Source organism: Marmota flaviventris, chromosome 10 (genome assembly GCF_047511675.1).
Source record: "Marmota flaviventris isolate mMarFla1 chromosome 10, mMarFla1.hap1, whole genome shotgun sequence".
Classification (NCBI taxonomy): domain Eukaryota; kingdom Metazoa; phylum Chordata; class Mammalia; order Rodentia; family Sciuridae; genus Marmota; species Marmota flaviventris.
In genome coordinates, this window is record NC_092507.1 from 12142565 (window position 1) to 12162088 (window position 19524).

General features: G+C 56.3%; 1 protein-coding gene and 1 non-coding gene across 2 annotated transcripts; one reads left to right on the plus strand and one right to left on the minus strand.

Annotated features, from left to right (window-relative positions):
- The first annotated feature begins 4068 nt into the window (after positions 1-4068).
- Trnaa-ugc (transfer RNA alanine (anticodon UGC)) lies at positions 4069-4141 on the plus strand. Its single transcript has one exon. It is a non-coding gene; the product is annotated as a tRNA-Ala (tRNA).
- Positions 4142-5005: 864 nt separating this feature from the next.
- On the minus strand, positions 5006-14394 carry Arhgef19 (Rho guanine nucleotide exchange factor 19). Its single transcript, XM_027951919.3, has 15 exons — positions 13974-14394; positions 13314-13586; positions 13042-13150; positions 12893-12969; positions 12314-12576; positions 11533-11693; positions 11274-11426; positions 10936-11065; positions 10783-10857; positions 10513-10602; positions 10226-10386; positions 7898-8056; positions 7530-7609; positions 6075-6179; positions 5006-5754 (listed from the first exon to the last, which is right to left on the minus strand). The coding sequence occupies exons 1-15, from the start codon at positions 14377-14379 to the stop codon at positions 5597-5599; spliced, it is 2400 nt and encodes a 799-aa protein (XP_027807720.2). The 5' UTR covers positions 14380-14394; the 3' UTR covers positions 5006-5596.
- Between the last annotated feature and the right edge of the window lie 5130 nt (positions 14395-19524).

Consider the following 19524-nt stretch of genomic DNA (forward strand, 5'->3'; position numbering starts at 1 on the left):
ATTGAACCCAGGGTGCTTTACCACTGAGCCACATCCCTAGCCCTCTTATTTTATTTTGAGGCAGGGTCTTGCTAAGTTGCTCAGCCTGGTCAGAACTTGCAATCCTCCTGCCCCAGTCTCCCGAGTTGCTGGGGTCACAGGCATGCACCACTGCACTAGGTGCCAGTTCCCGTCTTTGGGGACTTGAATGTGCCCATTTCTGTCGAGTGTGTACCAAGAAGGTGGAGGGACTGTGCGCTCAGCATGTGCTCAGCTCTAGTGAAGCTGCTGGGCTGCTGTCTGAGAGTGGCGGTGCCCATTCACGCCCCACCACTGCCTGCCTGGCTGGCTGTGCCAATCCTGGGGAGCTATTCAAGAGTCCTGTACTTCCCCTGTTTACCCAGTAGGGGACGCCACAAAGACTGGCACTGTGTCCCCTGGTCCTGAGGAGGTGTAAATGAGGGAGGAGAATGAAGGAGATTGGAAAGAGGAGGCAGGTGGGAGGGAGGAGGGAGGGAGGAGGGAAGGGGAGGAGGAGGGCGGGAGGGCGGAAGCACACAGGGCTGTGCTCTGCCAGGCTTGCAGCCCCAGACAAGTGCCCACCAAGTCAGAAGCTGTGCTCATTGGTTCCCCAAAACCAGGCTGTGCCATGGGAACAAACCACTGAGCAATTTCTTCCCCTCCCTTTCCCCCCTCTGTTGGTGCCAGGGACTGAGCCCCGGGCCCTGCCTATACTAAGTGCCCAACCACTGGGCTGCACTGTCAACCGGTATACATCACTCTCTCAATTATTTTTCAGGACAAAAATCTACATAGGCTCAGAGTTTGGGGTCCTGGGGAGGTCATGGGCAGCAGAGAGGGGCGTGGGTGCTGGTGGGGAGACAGTCCCCGGAAGCCATGTGTGCTGGCTCCCGCAGGCACGTGGCTTGGAGACTGGCTGGGCAGACAGCCCCAGGCCAGACCTGCCCTAGACATGCCCGCCTCCACCTCCTGCCCTGTCCAATACCACCCGCTCCAGCCTCCTCCGCCTCAGCAAGCAGGGGCAGGGCCCTGGGTCCTTGGCCAAGGCCAGATGCCAGTGCAGGGCCTACTGGGCAGAGGCAGGCGCTCCTGAGAGAGGGGCCTCCAAGAGGCCTGGTCTGGACCTACTCTCTGGGTGGGGGAGCAGGCAGGGAGGGAGGGGAGTGGGCCAGCCAGCCTTGGGCAGCCCTGTTGGCAGCACCCCCAAGCCAGTCCCCGGGGCCAGCAGTAGCCCAGCCCCAACACAGGCCAGAATCAGATGTGCCAGGGCAGGGAAACGTGGGAGGGCCTCTGCTCTGCCAGCCGATGTCAACCTCGGCTCTCCCGGAGCAGATTCGGCGCTGGGGAAGGCACAGGAAAGCTGTCCTCACGCTGTCCACGCGCCTTAAGTCCTCCAGGGGCAGAGGCCGCACCACCTCCAAGGCCTGTGCTCTGACTGGACAGCTCTGGTGCCATAAAAGCTGTCGCTTGGTATAATTTCTTCACAGGGCATGTGATGTGTCCAACGCTTCTTTTCATGGAGGCTTCTGGAAATAGGCACCCTATTTTGCAGTTGAGGTAACTGAGGCTCAGGGACTTAAAGACCCTCTGAGGAGCTTGGGGCCTTGTCTAAAATCACATGATTCGTGCGCGCGCGCGCGCGTGCACACACATACACAAGCGCGTGCACACATTTCCCATGCTGAAGAGAGGTGCCTCTGCAGCAATGGGCACCCCCGGCATCCAGGTCTTGGTGTCTAAATACCACTGTCCTAATGAGTGGAGCCTGCCCTCATTGGAGATACAGCAGAGTCCTCCGTGGAGGCAGGAGACACGCAAGATGAGCCTGGAGTGTCCTGCAGTGGCCAAAACCAAGGAAATGCTCAAAACCTCAGAGGACGTGGGCAAGGCAGACAGTCACAGGAGGTGACCTGAGAGACCTGGCAGAAAGCTGGAGCAATCTGAGCCACTGGACAAGCCCATAGTATTAGATTGCAGCCCAGAGTTTAGAATGCATAGACACACGAGTCCACGCGGCTAGAAGAAACGGCTGACTAAATAAATGAAGGGAAAGGGACAAATCCTCCATGAGGAGGAATTCCAAATAACACGTGGAGATGCATCCTCCCAGAGTGCAGCACGCCCTGTGGGCTCGACTTGATTCCAAGGAATAGTATGGGAAAGAGGAGAAAGAGGAGCTTCATAGTAGAAAACCCAGCAGACACCACCTTACCCACATAGTCGAGGTCAACATGGCTGGGGCTGCAGAGCTCAGTGGTTTAAAAAAAAAATTAAAAAGGCCAAAGCCTGGAGAAGTGGCCCACACCTGTGATCTCAGCTACGAGGGAGGCTGAGGCAGGAGGATCACCAGTTGGAGTCCAACGTCAGCAACTTAGGGAGACCCTGTCTCAAAATAAAAAATAAAAAGGGCCGGGGATGTGGCTCAGTGGTTAAGCGCTCCTGGGTTCAATGCTCAGCACCACAAAAACACAAACAAAATCAGCTCACGTGGCAAGGCCCGGGCCAGCATGTGCCCCCTGCCGAGATGCGGTCTGTCTGTCCCCAAACCCCATCACTCAGGTCTGGTCACGAGGAAAACATCAGATACCCTGACCTGAGGGCTCGTCGGCAAAACACTGACCAGAACTCCTCAAAATGTACAAGGTCAGGAAAAGCAAGGAAGGACGGAGAAACTGTCACAGACCAGAGAGACAGACAGACATGGCAGCCGGAAGCAACGAGGGCTCCGGGAGCAGAAAAGGGCAAACTGGGAACCCCCCCAGAGTCTGCAGCTGAGTTAGCGGTGGGGTGCGGAGGGGTCCTTAGCTGTGCCACAGGGACCCCGTCCTGGGAGGCATTTCCAGGGGAGGGTTGTGAGGGGGTGGATGGGACCCCTCCCCTTGCAATTTCCCCGTACACCCAAAAGGATTCAAGAATAAAAAGCGGGAGGGCCGGAGGTGGGGCTCATGGGTAGGGAGCGGGCGTGGGTGAGGCCTGGGCTCCTTCCCCAGCTGTGCAAAAAAATAAATAATAATAATAATAATAAATAAATAAATAAACTTAAAATGACTATAAACATGGTACGTGGGGCTGGGGTGTGGTTAACTGAGCGACAGGGCACTTCAGTCATTCCCCAAGCCCTACCCTGGGTCTGTGCCTCTCTCCATCCGCCCTAGTCTGCCCCCTGGGGCAGGGTGGGCATCTGTCTTCCTCCCCCAGTGACCTCCTTTGGAAGCTGAAGCAAGTCCCCTGTCCCCCACTCACCTCTCAAAGCTCACTGTCCCACCTCCTCCCACTCTCCTGGCGGCTTGGACTTCGCCAACAGTGGCCTCCTCAACATGGACCCTGCTTCACAGCAGCTGCCCATCCTGCTTGGGGACCACTTGGACTCCAGGGCAGCTGACCCCAGCCAGGCCTCAGGGAGGAGCATGTGATTGGTGTGCTGTGGTTTGGATCTGAGAGTCCCCCCAGGCCCACGTGTCCCAGGCTTGGTCCCCTGCCCGGGGCTCTGCTGGGAGGTGGTGGAGCTGTAGGGTGTGGGGCTGGTGGGAGGAGGTTAGGTCACTGTGGAGGGGTGCCCTTAAAGGGGACACTGGGACCCCTTCTCCCCTCTCACTTCCTGAGGTGAGCAGACGTCTTCCCCTACGCGCTCCCACCCTGACGTACTATGTTGCCACAGGGCCAAAGTGACAGGGCCAAAGACCCTGGACTGAAACCTCTGAAATCCTGAGTCAAAATAAACCTTCTCTCCTTTAAAGTTGATTATCTCAGGTGTTTTGTCCCAGCGATGAAAAGCTGACCGACACATAGTCTACACCTAACAGCATAAACCATCCCCCACATCAACACAGAGGAAGCCATGCGACCCCGGCAGTCCAGTCAGAAAGAATCCCAGGAGTGGGGTTGGAGTTGTGGCCCAGTGGTAGAGCATTTGCCTGCATGTGTCAGGCCCTGGGTTCGATCCTCATCCCTGCATTTAAATAAATAAAAGATCCACTGACAACTAAAAAAAAAAAAGACTTCCCAGGACTTTGGGAACACTGAGACATTTTCTTCCATGTTGGATATGAATGAAGAGGCCCCAGGGCTGGGGATGTAGCTCAGCTGGTAGAGTGCTTGCTTTGCGTGCACAAGGCCCTGGGTTCAATCCCCAGCACCACCAAAAAAAAAAAAAAAAAGGAACAAAGAAGCCCCTAGAAGCTCTAAGAGGAAGATAACACCAAGGACAGGAGTCGAGAAATGGAGAGAGCTGGGTCCTCAGTGACATCAATGAGCCACTTGATCAAGCCAACTCTGAAGCCCATCTTTCCTCTTCTGTGCTCAGTATAAAAACTATGGTAAAAATGACCCCTCAAAGTATATCTATGTCCTAATCTCTGGAAACTAATTTTTCAAAAATGATTAAATGATTTTTTAAAATAGTAGATTAGGGGTATCTTTGTAATGTGATCTATTAATTTATTTATTTTGAGATGCCAAGAATTGAACCCAGGGCCTGGCACATGCTAGGTAAGCATTTTACCACTGATCAATGCCCCCAGCCCCTTTTATTTTTACTCTGAGACAGGGCCTTGCTAAGTTGCTGAGGCTGGCTTTGAAACTTGGGATCTCCTGCCTCGGTATCCCAGGTCCCTGGGATCACAGGCATGTGCCACTGCACCCCGCTCTGCCTGTTCAAGTGCAGGATGATGACATGGGGGATTATCTGGGTGGGCGCCAAACTTTAGGAACATTCACATGTTCGTAAGCAGAGGCAGGAGATCTGACAAGGGCACACAGAACAGGGAAGGTGACCCCAGAGACAGAGCCTGGAACGATGTGGCTCCAAGTCAAGGAATTCAGCAGCCACCAGGAGCCAGAAGAGGCAGGATGACCCTCTCCTGGGTCCCCAGTAGAGTGCAGCCCTGCCCAGCCCTGCCAACACCTGGACGTGGGCCCAGCGATGTTGGACTTTAGATTCCTGCTCCAGAGCTGTGACAGAGACATTTCTGTTGATTTAAGTCACCCAGAACCGATAGGAGACAAATCCAAGAACTAATAAAATCTCTTTAATATTCAGCTGTTGGAACCCAACGTTTCATGAGGGCAGCTGAAGGCAGCCTGACCATGCAGCGCCTGTCCCCAGCCCGCTCCTCACCAGAGAATTCTGGAAAAAGGAAACCCATGGGGAAGCAGCCAGAGGCGCTCCTGGTCTCAGGCGGGAAATGGCGGGGCAGTGCGCAGGCTCCCAGGATCCCGAGACAGGTCACAGCCACCAGCCCCAACCTGGCGCCGTGGGGAGGGGGCAGAGAAGACTCCAGATACACAGAGGTCCCAGCACCCACCAACCAGCACCAGAGTACTCCTCGGCCAGCGCCCTGCCAGAGGGGCCCAGAGGTGGGCAGGGTGGAGGGCACAGCGGGAAGGGCCACGTCCTCGCCTGTCATGGCCCCCATCCCACAGGAAGAACCACACGTGGCCCTGAAGTGTGGACACGAGGAGCACAGGACAGGGAAGACCCTCTGGAGGCCCCACTCCTCGGTCCAGCCTGCGCCCTCGATGGCAGGGCCAGCCGCAGCAGCAGCCCGGGGTGTGGAGACACTGCAGGCCCCTGACCTGTCCAGGCCAGGGGTGCCAGTCACGCGGGCGGCTCCCCCAGCTTGCTGGTGGCACTGGTGATCCGCTTATTCTCCCGGAGGTTCCGGAGGCGGGCGCTGAGGCTGCTGATCTCTTCCACGTAGGCCTGGGGCACCCACCCCTTCTCGCCATCGGCCAGCCGGACCCCCTCCAGCCAGCCTGGGGACACAGCCGACAGCAGCATTGGTAGCATCAGAGGGGCACCAAGCCTCCGCCTGATGCAAGCCTGGGGCCCAGGTGACATCATTTCAGCATGTCCTAGCTGTCTTGTAGATAAACTGACCTGTTTTTATTGACACCTCTGAGAAGGGTATTTCCCACTCCCCCCATCACTCTAGATCCTACAGCTTTAGGAGCAGGAAGTTCCTCCTCTTATCTAACTGATTCCCACACGCGCTGTGGTTTATCAACCTTTGCATAATCTTTCTCTGTGATGTCTAAGCCCTGGCCGGGAGTGCTTTCCAGGGGGACACGCTCACCGTCACTGGTCCGGGTCTTCACTGCCAGGATGTCAGTCTTCTCCAGGGTCAGCTCATCAGGCTGCAGGGCCTTGTACGTCCTGACACACTGAACCTGAGGGCGGTCTGCAGCCCAAGGGAGGGTCAGGGAGTCCCAGGCAGGTAGGGCAGGAGGGGTAGTAGGAAAATGTAAAGCAAAGAGAGGAGCTTTTCTGTCCCTCCCCGCCGCAGGTCATCAGCAAGACCTGGCGCCCTCTTCCTGCAGTGCAACCCTGGTGGGTCCAGTCCCTCCACGTTTTGGTTACTACTCTGGCCAAGGCTCTCACCTCCCAGCTCAATCCCACACTTTGCCCTTGACCCCTAGACCCCAACCTCCAACTGCTCCAGACGCCACTCAGGAAATAGTGGTGGCCTGAGTGGCATCACACGTCCCCTGACAGCACTGAGGCTCTCCCTCAGCAGGGATGCAGCCACACCCTTCCCTCTCCCCTTTGAGAACATCCTCAGACATCCCTGGGCCCACAGGCCTGTGTGGTCGGCCAGGAGTGCTCCTCCTGGACAGTCCATGGCTGCCCTCCTCATCCCATAAGGCTCAGAGGTTACTTCCCAGGGGCGTGCCCTCACCACCTGTCTGGAGTAGGGGTCTCATGCCAGCCAGTGGGACTCAGCCCAAGCCAGAGGATCTGTGGTTCCAGGCCCTACCCTTTCCAACAGACTAGGTGGGCAGGAGGTCCAAACGCCACAGGTTAGAGCATCTAAACCAGCTCTGTCACCTACTGGCTCTGTGACCTTGGGCAAGTTACTTAACCTTTCTGGGCAGATATGAAAAATGAAGAAAATGAGTCTCACAGAGCTGGGGTGAAGATTAAATAAAATAAATGCAAATGCAAAGGTCCTAGCCCTGGGCCTGGCGCGTGGCAGGTGCTGGTGGAAACGCATCCCTTCCTTCCTAAACGCATCCCTTCCTAAAGCTCAGCCCGAAGCCTCTGCTCAGAGCCATCAAGATCAACTGGCTGCCAGCAAGGTGCTCTGGGACTAGGCAGCACCGTGACTCCCCAGCCCAGATTCCATGGAGGTGACTCTATCAACCAAGCAGACCCCCACTCTCTCTCCACCACCCACAGGCCCGCCACTCTGGTACCGTTCTCTTTGCAACTGATGCAAAGACAGAGGCAGACCCTGGCTCCAGAGAGCTCTGCCACTTACAAGCTGGGTGAACTTGGACTAATCCCCTCCCCGCTCAGAATCTGTCTTTAACATGCAGAATGGACTTTGGAGATTCCTGGTGCTGCCCCCACCACAAGGCTGGCCTGTCCTGTGTCAATCCTGCCTAGCCTTCCAGGGTCCTCTGAGCCACCCCTAACCACCCCAGGCTGCCAGTCTCCCTCCCTACAGCCCACCCAGGATTGGAGGAAGAGAAAGCAGTGAGGTCCCCAGCCCAAGGGACATGGGGGTGGTTGGGGTGGACGCTACTACCTTCCCCCTCGCTGATGACCTCCTTGTCCTCCTGGGGGCTGGAGGGGCACAAGGCTGAGATCCACCTCTGCTTCTCACTCCTAAGGAAGAGGGGGCTGTATTGTCACAACATGCAAAATACCACTGCCCAGAGGTGAGGGAAACCAGGTCACGGAGAACGATGTCCAACCCAGGAGCCACGTCTGCTCCGCCCCAGAGCCCCCAGGATGTTAGCACTGCCCATGTCCTGCCTTGCCCCATCCTGAAGCCAGAGATAAGGGGTATTTGTTGGCATCCAGAAGACACCCAGGGCCTGGCCCTGGCCCCCAAGTCGGACACATCTGCTGCTCTGGGCACTCGGGATCCTCCTCCCTCCCCTGGCCACTCACTCTGTACGGGCCCTCAGCAGGAACTGGTGCTTGGCATGCTGCCCGTGGAGGAGCCGGAGGAGGAACACGTGGCCCGGGATGCCCTGCAGCTGCAGGCTGAGGTCCCTCACCTGCAGCTCCACCATCCTGGCGTGGACAAAGACGGCAAACCTCCCCAGCCTGCGGGACAGGAGGAGGTCAGCCTGGCCTGGGCCCGGGCTCCTAGCACCATCCTCTGGACAAGGTAAGATGACCGAAGGGAGAGGGGTCTCTGCCCCTCCAGCAGCCTCCCCAGGGAACCTCGCCCACGCAGGGTGCCACTCCTCCAGGGGCCAGCAAGAAACTGGCAGCTCCATTGAAGAGGTGCAGGTAGACAGCCTTGCTGGACAGCTTCAGCTTGGCCGGAGGCACTGCGGTGCTGATGGAGGGGGAAAGTGGTGACCAGTTCTGACCCAGGCACACTTTCAGCTTTCCCTGAACCTCTGCCCCAGCTCCTGCTGCGAGGACCCAACTAGATGCGTTCCTGTTTGGTGTCGACTCCCTAACTGGTATAGAAGCTCCAAGAAGGCCAAACCTTGCCTCTTAGCCCTGCATCCTATAGCCGGGCACTGCCTGGCACATGATTTAGGTTCAGTAAACACCTGTGAGAAGGAGGGTGGAAAGTGGGCAGGGTATCCCACAGCTTCTGCTACATCCCCAGCCCTATTTTTAATTTTTTCATTTTTTTTCTGATTTTTTTTTTTTTTAAAGACAGGGTCTCACTAAGTTGCCCAGCCTGGCCTTGAACTTGGGATCCTCCTTCTGGAGTTGCTGGGATTACAGTTGTGACTTGCAACATCCTGAGTGGCACCACTGTGCCAGTCTGTCCCGTAGCTTCCTTATCTTAGCATCTGCCATTCCAAATCAATTCCCTTCTCTTTCCCTGTTTTAGGGAAGAACCCCACCAACTGCCCCAGAGGAAGTCAGGTGTCAACGCACCCTCCCCCCCAAATGGTAGCTCTGACCTGTCTTCCCTCCTATGTACTGTCCCCAGAATCCTCTCACCCTGAAACACCCTGCCACCCCTGGGGCACCTACGCTCACCTGGGCGACTGCGAGGGCTTCTGGTCTCTCCTGCTCCAGGCCGTCCTTCAGACTGGCAGGAGCAATAGTCACACTGTTCCTGGCTCTCCATGCTCCTTGCTGCCCCCAGGACAAGTCTGACCTCTCCACTGTAACTTGCAACATCCCAGCTGCCCTCTCCTGACCTCTCTTCTATAAATTCAGCCACAGGAGGTTCATCATTCCAAAACACACTGTCCTGGGGTTGTGGCTCAGTGGCAGAGCACTTGCCAAACACATGTGAGGCACCGGGTTTGATTCTCAGTACTCTACCTGGAAAACTCCTCCTCATCCTACAAACCCAACTGAAATGTCCCTTCCTTTGTGCAGCTTTATCAATACTCACCCCACACTAGAGGTACCACACACACCCTCCCATCTAAACCCACATGACATGATTATCAGGATGTATTCTCACTGGTCTGAGAGTCCTGTGAGCAGACAGCAACTGTCATGCGTATTTATGTCCCCAGTACTCAGCAGAGGGGGTCCATTACAGAACAAGTTCAGTGACAGTTTATCAAGTGAGCAAAAAATCAGGAATGAACTCTTCTCATGGCTTGAGATGCCCTCTCTCCACCCCATCCAGCCTTCAGCTTACGAGCTCTTCTTTCTGATCCCTCCTCACCTGGGATAATCACAGCTAGGACTGAGAGAGTGCTCCCTGGGCCCAGGCACCCAGCTGAGCTCTTTTCACGAGTGACTGTCACACTGGATGTGCCTACATGGTAGCCTGTTTTACAGGTGGACATTAGGGCGGTGTGGTAGGTAAGAACATGGGTTCTGGCATCAGACAGAGGGGGTTACCTCTGGGTCCTTCATTCACTAGTGCCCCAATCTTGAGAATAACAAGGCAGCCTAATTTCCAGAGAGGTATCTGGAGGACTGAAGGGAATCCATGAAGCACGCCTGGCCCAGAACATGTCCTGGGTCAATGTTGGCTATTACCACTGACTCAGGGCAGAGCTGGACTTCAGGGATTTGCTCATTTCTGATCTCACTGGCTGAAGCTTCATATCCTCTGCACACAGCCCAGCCCTTGACTCTCCCATCTGGACAATGGCCTCACTATCCACCTGTGTTCTAGGAGCCTCCAATGCTCAGGGTGCCCAGGGAGCTCACGGTGCCCAGGGAGCTTAGCCTGGCACAAGCTGGGGCTCCCAAGTCCTGTGAGAGGCCACTAGCAGTGATCCTGATGGAGGAGAAGAAAGCCTGGCTCCGATCCACCTGCCCACCACCCAGACTCACTCCTTCCGCCGGGAGAGCAGCAGGCAGTCATTGAAGAGGTGCAGGTAGACAGCCTTGCTGGACAGCTTCAGCTTGGCAGGAGGCACTGCGGGCAGGGGTGCCAGTTCCACCAGCTCCCCATGCCGAACCAGCCAGCGGGCCTGAGAAATCAGCGGGAAGATCTGGAGGATGGAGTAGACAAAGAGAGGCTCAGGGGCACAGACAGAAAGCACAAGTTGGGAGGTGGGTATGGGAATGACACTGGGGCCTGAAGTCCCCAGGGGAAAGAGGAAACAAGAGCCACATACCTTGCCCTCAAAGTGGATCTTCTTGCTCAGGTGAATGAGCTCCTCGGTCCTCTTCATGGACTGCACACTGGCATTGCACTCTTGTACCAGCTGGGGAGGCCAGGGGCAGGTCACCTGCAAGCCGCTTGTCCAGAGCCCAGGATACCAGAGCCCACCTCAGGCCTCTGCCCAGGAATCAGAGACCCCCACAGCTGGAAGCTCTTTAAGGGACATGCTAGGAGTCCAGGACAGCTGGTCAGGAGCCCAACAGCCCTGTCCCACTGAGCTCACCTCCTTGAGTGCATTAAAAGCCTTGGTGGCCATATCTTCATCTTGGGAGCCCTGGGCTGTGCGCTTCAAGATGTTCTAGAGGTGAGATTCCAAAATGAGACAGGCCACTCCCTCCCCCATGATCTTGCCTGCCCAGCCCTTCCCTCTGGGTACCTCCACCAGCATCTTCAGGCGGGTGATCCTCTGAAAGGGCAGGATGAGGAAGGAGGTGAGGGGCAGTCGTTGGCATACTGGGGACTCCTCCAGACGAGCCAGGATGCTGGGGAACTTGGGGTTTTCTAAGCTATAAAATGGGGAGGGGAGTCACCCCTAGGCCTGAACTCCTGGTGTCCACCACCCCACTACTCCTTGGCTTTTCAGGTGGCACTTATCTTGGTCACAGAGCCCCTTGCAGGGACCCCTCCCCCTTCAGAGTTACACTTCCTCACCCTGTCCTCTGTGCTCGCCGGGACCTCCCCCCCTCCTCCCCCATACAGAGCCCCCAGCCCTACAGCAGGCGCTGGTAAGTGCGCTCCTGGTAGGCCTGGTTGGTGACATAGGGCAGGTAGACACGGCGGAAAGCAGGGCAATGTTGCAACACCACGTCGCATACACTGAAGCGCAGCACATCTGCCTCCAGACGCTGCTCCAGATCCTGCAAGAACCTGAGGGGTGGGCCAGGGCTCAGGGCCAGGGCAGAACCCACAGATCTGGGGGTGTGCCAGCCACAGGGTCAGTCCCCACCTCCACCAGGCCAGATCACTCCCTCACCTCTCGCTGGTACTCTTGACCTCAGGAAGTTTGGAAAAGAGCCATTGCTTATCCTGCGCCCCCAGACACTCGTTGAGGTCGGTGGAGCCTAAGAAGTGACCTACGGCCACTGTCAAGCTGTGGATGTATGAGGCTTCGGAGGTGATCAGTTCAAATTTGGCCTGAGGGAGGATATACGGGGTTGTAAGGGCCAGGCTAGCCTACCTCGAGATCCCGGCCTGGAATCCCCCAACCCCAAGGCCGCCTCCACAGGCAACCTGTACCCGTCCCTTCTCTAATTGCACCCTTAATCTGGTTCTTGGCGGGGCCCAAGGTCCCGCCTCCTGCCGCAGGCAATTGTAGGAGCCAAACTGCGGCCCTCGACTCCACCCCTTTCTCTAGCTCCGCCCACCTGCCCCATTCCGCTCATCCGGGGCCTGCCCCGCCCGCGGAGCGTTCCTCCATCAGCCCCGCCCCTGCCCTAGGCCCCGCCCCATCCAGCGCCGGCTATCTCGATAGCTCCGCCCCCCTCAGGCCCTGTCCTATCCGAGGCTTCGCTTCCCTTGGCTCCGCCCCTCACGCTCCCAGTCTAGCTTCTCTAGTTGCCTTTGGCCCCACTACTTCTCTTGTCTTAGCTTCCAGGACCCCCCGGTCCTCAGTGTGGGCAACCCTGCCGCTCGGTCCTTTTGTGACTCGGTCCGCTCTAAGTCCCAGGACCACCTACTTGTGGCCCGCTCCCTGCCTACCTACTTACCCTCTGAGGGCGCCACCCCGCCCCGCCCCGCCGGGTCCCGGCACCCACCTCCTGCAGTTTGCAGTCACGCAGGCTCAGCGTGGCCAGAACGCCACTGCCGCGCACGTCGGGGATGTCCTGCCATAGCGAGAAGGTGGAGCCTCTCGCCGAGCGCTGCGCCCGGAAGGAGCTGCTCGGGGAGAGGTTGGCGCGCGGTGGCCCGGGCCCCTCCTCCGCGCCCTCCGCCTCGTCCCCGGGGCCCTCCTCTTCGCGCTGCTGCCGCCGCAGTTCGCGGGCGCTAGCCACGTCGCTGTATTCCTGGTACAGGACAGCTGGGAGGGGGAGGGACACGGGTAGGGCCGTGGGACGCCCGCCGGCACCGGCACGGCTCCTCCCTGGTTCTCCCGAGAGCCAGCCTCACTTAACAAGCCTCTGCAGTGGTTGGGACACAATGAATTCATTCATTCACTCATTTATTCATTCCATTGACACTAATTGAGCGCCAACTGCGCGGTAGCACCAGTGCTAGATTTCGAGAATTCAATTCTCTCTTTCACACGATCTCAACCTCCCACCTCTCCAAACCCTGGTGTTTCCACACCCCAGCCTCTTCCTTCGTGATCCCTCCCAGAGACCCTCTCCGCTTACAGTTAAGGAGGAATCGTGACTGCCGCCGCTCGTTGGCGCTTCTAGGATCTGGAGGCGGCCCTTCTTGCGTGTCCAGCCTAGGAAAGAGTGTCAGGACTCTAATTTGGCTGCACCCTGCCTCAGACCCGAGCCGAGTGAATGGTGGTTACCTGGGCTCCAGCAAGCCGCCGTGGCTCTCGCTTGGGTCAACAGGTGCTGGCGGAGAAATGCTGTCCACCCTCATCTCTATGCTTCTGGGCTCCCTTCCAGATGCCTTCCCTAGGGAGAGAAAGAGCTGAGGGTGGGTGGTCCCAAGGGTACAGGACACAACACCCTTTCAACCAGCACCCAGTGGCAAGTGTCCCCGTGTCTAGCGAGTTGGACATGCCCCACCATCATGTGCTCACCCAGGGCTGTCAGGGACCAGGGGAATTGTTGGTACCTTCCCGAGCTGCTCCTGAGGTCAGTGCCCTGGCTGATGAATTCCGCCCCAGGCGCAGAGAAGAGTGCAGCCGGGTCATCAGCTCTGAGGCTGAGAAGCGCCTGCGCTCAGGCCCCTCAAGGCCAGCCCTGGTAGTCCCAGACAGTTCCAGTGGCCTGGGCTCCTCTGTGCTCAAATGCCTCTCTTGCGCAGCTTGCCCAGGCTCCAGGAAGACAGCCTGGGCCTGGGGGCTGCCCATGACCTCTTCACGCTGGTACACTCGCATCTTGCGCCCTGTGGTTGTGGGGCATGGGAGCACAGGCTGGCACCTACTGAGGTCTCTTCCAACCCCTGTCTCCTGCTTTTGCCCTGTGGTCCTGAGCATCCCAGGGAGTTCAGGCCCCATGCCCAAGAGAAAGGCTGATGTTTCTGTGATGATCTGGTGCCCAGGGCCGGGGAAGCATCAAGAGGGGTAGAGAGCACAGGGCAAGGGCCCAGGACAGCCAGAGACTTGTTGTGTAACCTTTGACAAGTCACTTGCCCTCCCTGAGCACTATAGTTCCCTAATCACTAAGATCTGCCACTTGTCCTGGAACTCTGGGGCTTAAGGGGTTCAAAAAGAGCCCACCCAGCCCCCTCCCCTGTCTGCCCCAGTGGGCCATTCCCCAAAGGGTAACTCACAGGCTGACTTCTTCTCAGAGCCATGGCTGGCCCGTCGCTGTGGCTGTGTGTGCTGAGAACTCCAGGGTCCCTCCAGAGCTGGGGGCTGAGCACCAGGACAGTGGGGCCAGCTGCCCGCCCTGCTGGGCCGCATCCCCCCACTGGTGGTGTCTGGGCCTCCTGGGGATGGTGGCCATAGCAACCTTTGGAGAGGGGCAGGGGTCCCCAGGGACCAGCGGCTGCCAGAAGCCTGTAGCTCCTCCGGGGCGACGGGGAAGAGGTCCAGACACACAGGGCTCAGGGGCTGCAGGGTGGGCAGCTCCACAAAGGACAGACTCTCCTGCTGGCACACAGCTACTGGGCGGCGGGCAGTACTAGGTGGCCCAGCCAGGTGGGGCTGGAGGGTCGCAGGTGGCCCACAGTCCATTCCTCCTTTGCTGTGCCACCCACCTGTGCCTGCAGGGGAGAAGGGATCAGAGCCAGGCACAGGACAGCTGGACTAGCCAGTAAGCCACCACATCCTGGAGGCCTGGACAACCCCTCGTGTATGCTGTTTATACACATCTGCACAAACACCCACCTGATTATCTAATTAAAAGCTAATAGTTGGCCCTTACGTAGTGCCATAATGCTGGGCAAGTGCTTTCCACATATCATCTCATTTAACTCCTTCTATGAGTCGATGCTGTTATTTTACCCATTTTATAGGTGAGGGAAGTGAGGCAGAGAGGTGGTTATGTGGTGAGTGGTAGAGCCAGGATACTCACTCGGGCATTGCAACTTTCAAGACTTGCTATTTATTCACTGTATACCTTCTTGAATACACTGATGCATGGCATATATATTGCCACACAAATCCATGTTCCAACAAATACATTCACACATTTATCCTCAAGTACACACACTGACACACACACTTTCATAGATACACTCAGACTTTTGAGATTCAAGTACACAAATTCACGGGCACATTTTTTTTTTTTACTGGAGATTTAACTCAGGGGCACTCAACCACTGAGCCACATCCCCAGTACTATTTCATATTTTATTTAGAGACAGAGTCCCACTGAGTTGCTTAGCACCTCGCTTTTGCTGAGGCTGGCTTTGAACTTGAAATCCTCTGGCCTCAGCCTCCCAAGCTGCTGGAATTACAGGCGTGCACCACCATGCCTGGCTCACGGACACATATTTTTTGATTTGCTTTTTTTTTTTTTTAAATCAAACATCTATATAGGTGTTTTCTCCCAAACATGCGCTGACCCATCTGATGTTTACATACACACACACACACACACACACTTTCCCATTCTGTTCCAGTCACACACATGCACACCCCAGGATGCAGACATGAATGCACGGGCCCACTAGTCCTTGCTTTGGTGTGACCCAACCCCCCTCCCCCCCCCCCCCCCCCCCCCCGAGTGGCGGCCTTCAGTGCTGAGTGATGCCCACACCCATGCCAAGCTGGCTGGGAGGGTCACAGGCTGGAAGGCAGGCCGCCAACCCAGATTAGGCGGGGCCCTCCCAGGGAAGGGTAGAGAGGTGGCCTAGCCCCCCAGCTTGGGGTCAGGGGGGGTTTTCTCCCACCCTGGCTCCTAGCCTCTGGATCAAGCAAGGCTAATTGAGTTCTTTCTGGGCAGGACGTCATCCCGGGAGCCTGCCAGAGCCTTGGGGTAGAACCATGATCTGAGGGGTCTAAGCCCCCACGGCCTTTGCCCCAGGGCGTTCCACTACCACCCTCCTGCCCCTCACCTTTCCAGCTGCTGATGCTGTCGGGCTGCTGTGCAGGGGAAGCCCTCTCTCTGCCCAGCTGGCTGGGGGAGATCCCACCCAGACAAAGAGTTTGATTCATCAAACCCTGTGGTGAGGCAAGCCGGGAGGGAGGAGGGAGCAGGCAGCGGGCTGGGCGGGGGCCTACCCTAGCCTGGCCTCACTGTGGGCAGGCTGGGCAGCAAGGACCCCCCAGAGGTCCCTTCTGGCCAAATGGGCAGTGCCCAGTCTGGCAGGGCCAAGAAACTCAGAGGGAGACCCAGAGAAATGTAGACTATTTAGACAGCAACTCAGAAACTGAGACCCTGAATGCTGACAAACAGAAAAACCACAGATGCTAAGACATTCGGGGACCCAGAGATGCAGACAGAGACACAAAAAATTTCAGACAGTCCAGATACTCGGAGACAGACATGAAGCCCAGAAAAACCCCGGAAGACAGATGGACAAACAATTCATGCCCCGTGGGCTTGCCAATCTGGTGGGAGAGCCAAGAATGAAAACAGTTACAATCCAGATTGGCAAGAGCCAAGCCAGAGGCACATCCGAGTAGTGTGCCAGGCTCACTCAACCTGGGAATCCTGGAGGTCTTCCTGGAGGAGGTCATGGTAACAGCTAATGCAAAATCCCCAGGACCCAGAGCACCTAGAGAGGAGTGATCCAGCTGCTTCCCCATTCTTACCCCTGGCCAGGTGGGAACTGGCTGCTCCTAAGGAGCCTCCCTGGGGTCGAGCCTCTAGCTTGTACCTGGAGCCTCTGTCCATCTGAGTGTACTTCCCTAAGCCTCAGTTTCCTCATTTGGCAAACAGGAGAGAGACACCAACTTGACAGTGCTAATGAGAGAATAGGCACCGTAGAGGTGAAGCACCGAGGGCAGAGTGGAGCTTGTTGTTCACGGTCATTCCCCAGAGTATCATTATTATTTCATCAGTCTTTATGGTATTGGGGGATGGTCTGGGTCATCAGCCAGATGGTAAAAATGAAGATACACATGACATCTTAGGAGCATGTGGGTGGGGACCCAGGTGGCCTCTGCCCTTCAGATAAGTTTCTTTCTCTCCAGGAATAAGAAGTCCTCAGCACAGTTCATGCATTCCCCTGCTCTCTGTATTAGAGGAAATTCTATTTGAGTTCTAGACGCCCCTGGAAGACAGGGAGAGGCAACCCCCATAATTTACAGGGATAAATAAGCCAAATGTTGAGTCTTGGGGCAGAGGCACCTCCAATTGAGGCCTTGGGGAAAAGCCTGGTGAGTGTGGGCAGAGGGAAGGGGGATGGCAGGAGAGGGCTGAAGGCAGGTCCTGAGTGGGCGGTCAGGAGTGAGAAGCCTCCACCCACCCCACGCCCAGGCTGAGGGGTGAAGGGAATGATCCACCCAGCTCTGGTGTGGCCACCCAACCTCAATGCTGGGGATCAGGTAGGGGCAGAGCTGCGTTCATATTGTGTGTAGCTCATCTCTGCTAGGAAAAAAGAAAAGAAAACCTGAGGGAGAGAACTGGGCCCAGGCAGCAGGGACACTACCTGCCCAGGACATAACCTCAGGAGAGACCAGTGGCCATTCTAGAACCCAAAGGGAAAAAACCCAATCAAAGGTTCAAGGCCCCATATTGGCACTAATCAGTTCTGTGTGGCCTTAGACAAGGTTCAAGGCCCCACATTGGCACTAATCAGCTCTGTGTGACCTTAGACAAGTCATGGCCCATCTGTGGGCCTCAGTATCCCCACCTTCAAAGTGTCCCAAAGTCCCCAGCCCCAGCTGCTCCCTCTAAGAAACCTGTGTCATCATAAATATTTCTCCAGTACAAAAAGGATAGGCAGAGGCCAGGGAGAGTCCTATCCGGTGGGCACTGCCAGTCACAGAGGGCAATAGGCCACTTGGCAAGGCTGGCAGAGAGCGTCCTTGGACACTACTACGGTCTTTTCCCTGCTCCTGCCTAGTGCCCCTAGCCCTGCAGCCCACAGGAAGAGGGATCCTGCCCCCTAAGGACAAAAAACAAGTGGGAGGTCATGGCTAGAAAGGGGATCCAGGCCAAGTGGTCTGCAGATCCCCAGGAGGCCATAAGTGTGTTGGGGCCAAGATCAGAGGCCAGGCAGGCAGCACAAAGGACTCACTTGGGGAAGACTGGTGGGAGGCGGATGGGGCTGCTGGCACCCTGGGGGCCCTACCTCAGCCAGGGAGCTCCGTCCAGCTGCGGGCACAGTCCAGGGCTGCAGGCCACCCTGGGGGCTCTGGGGTTGCAGCCAAGTCCTCAGGGGGCGATGTCAGCATGGCCCCTGAGCCCGGCAAGGCAAACTGCTGGGTATTGTGTGGGGCAGGGCGGGGGGAAGGCGGAGGGAACCTTGCAGAGAGGCAGGCGGCTGTCTCAACGTGCCTGCTCCCCGCCCCCCTTCCTCAGAACCGGTTTGGCCAGTCTGGGGTACAGAGGGGGCTGGAACAATGGGAGTCCTATGCCTGCACGAGAGGCTCTGAAGGACCCCAGACGTCCTAAAGATGGGGGAGGCACTGCTGCTTCTCCTGGGAGACAGGTTACTCCTCTGCTGGAGCTTCTCGTATGCAAGGTGTGCTCAGGGGACTCCTGGGGGCTGGAGAGCATCCTGGGAGCCTCACAGAGAATCTCCCAAGCCTTGGAATCCTCAGGAACTCTGAGACCTCCACTGACCCTCTCTGAGCCTAATAACGCATATATAAAATGGGAATACTCAGCTCTGATGTTGAGACATGGAAATCGGTGCTGACAGTTGGCAATGTGACATCTGGCTTCATCCTGGATGGCCTTTCTAGCATGGCCACTTCTCACAAATTACTCATCCTTTCCTGTCACCTGGAATGACCCACCTCACCATCTCCCATAGACCCTCCATCACAAAGCCTTCTCGGACTGAGCCCTCAATAAAGTAATTAAGATAGCCTAAACCCAACCACCCTCCATAAGGATTCTTTGTGCTGCTCTGTATCTGGCCTATAATTTTCCAAAGCTTGTGAAAGGGGAAGCTGCTTCCCCCCAACCCCAGCCCCACTACCTGCCATTAATTTGAACACTGCAAATGCCAAGCACTTATTATTATATGATTTGGGCTGGGATGTTGTTCAGTGGTAGAGCTTGCCTGGGCTGTGTAGGCCCTAGGTTTGATCCCAGCTCTGGAAGAAAAAAAAAAAAAAGTTATGTATACAAAAAATAATACATTGCTAATAACTTGTATTGCACATTTACTATGCACCAGGCACTCTTTTGAGCACTTTACATGCATTTCTTCATTCATTTATCTTTACCAGGACCTATGAGGCTGACACAGTGGCCGCTGTCACTTAGCAGGTCTGGAGATTTCATAGGTAAAATCACACAGGCAGTTATCTCATTTGAATATCTCATCAGTTCTATGAAGTTTCTATCTTACAGATGATGAGACTGAGGTTCAAGGGATTAAATAACTTGCCCAAGGCCACATAATTAGTAGTAATGAACTAATAATGAAGTAGTAATGAAGCCTAAATCTGCCTGACCCCACCACCAACCTATATCCTTAACCACGCCCCTGCACTGCCTCACCAGGGTTTTGGGCGGGGCCCATAAACAGTGTAAGTCTGTTGGGAGATGTCTCTGCTGACTAGCTAAACCCTTTTAGTGTGGTTCATACACTATGGGTTTTGATGACACACAGGGCAGGCTTGCTTCATGGCTCAGACTCCAAAGAACGCTCCTTTAGCAGCCAATGACGACCATTGTGTTCGGAGTCATTAGGATGCTTGCTTCCTTGTGTCCATATCCACCTCCTCCCCTAGAGCAGCATCACATAGTGAGGA

Excerpts from the sequence above, each read along its gene's own strand:
- Arhgef19 (XM_027951919.3), bottom strand. The coding sequence starts at position 14,379 with ATGGACTGTGGGCCACCTGCGACCCTCCAGCCCCACCTGGCTGGGCCA. Across the intron at positions 12,577-12,892 it reads GTCACGATTCCTCCTTAACT|CTGTCCTGTACCAGGAATAC; the intron begins GTAAGCGGAGAG and ends TCCCCCTCCCAG. Across the intron at positions 10,603-10,782 it reads CTTTTAATGCACTCAAGGAG|CTGGTACAAGAGTGCAATGC; the intron begins GTGAGCTCAGTG and ends TGGCCTCCCCAG.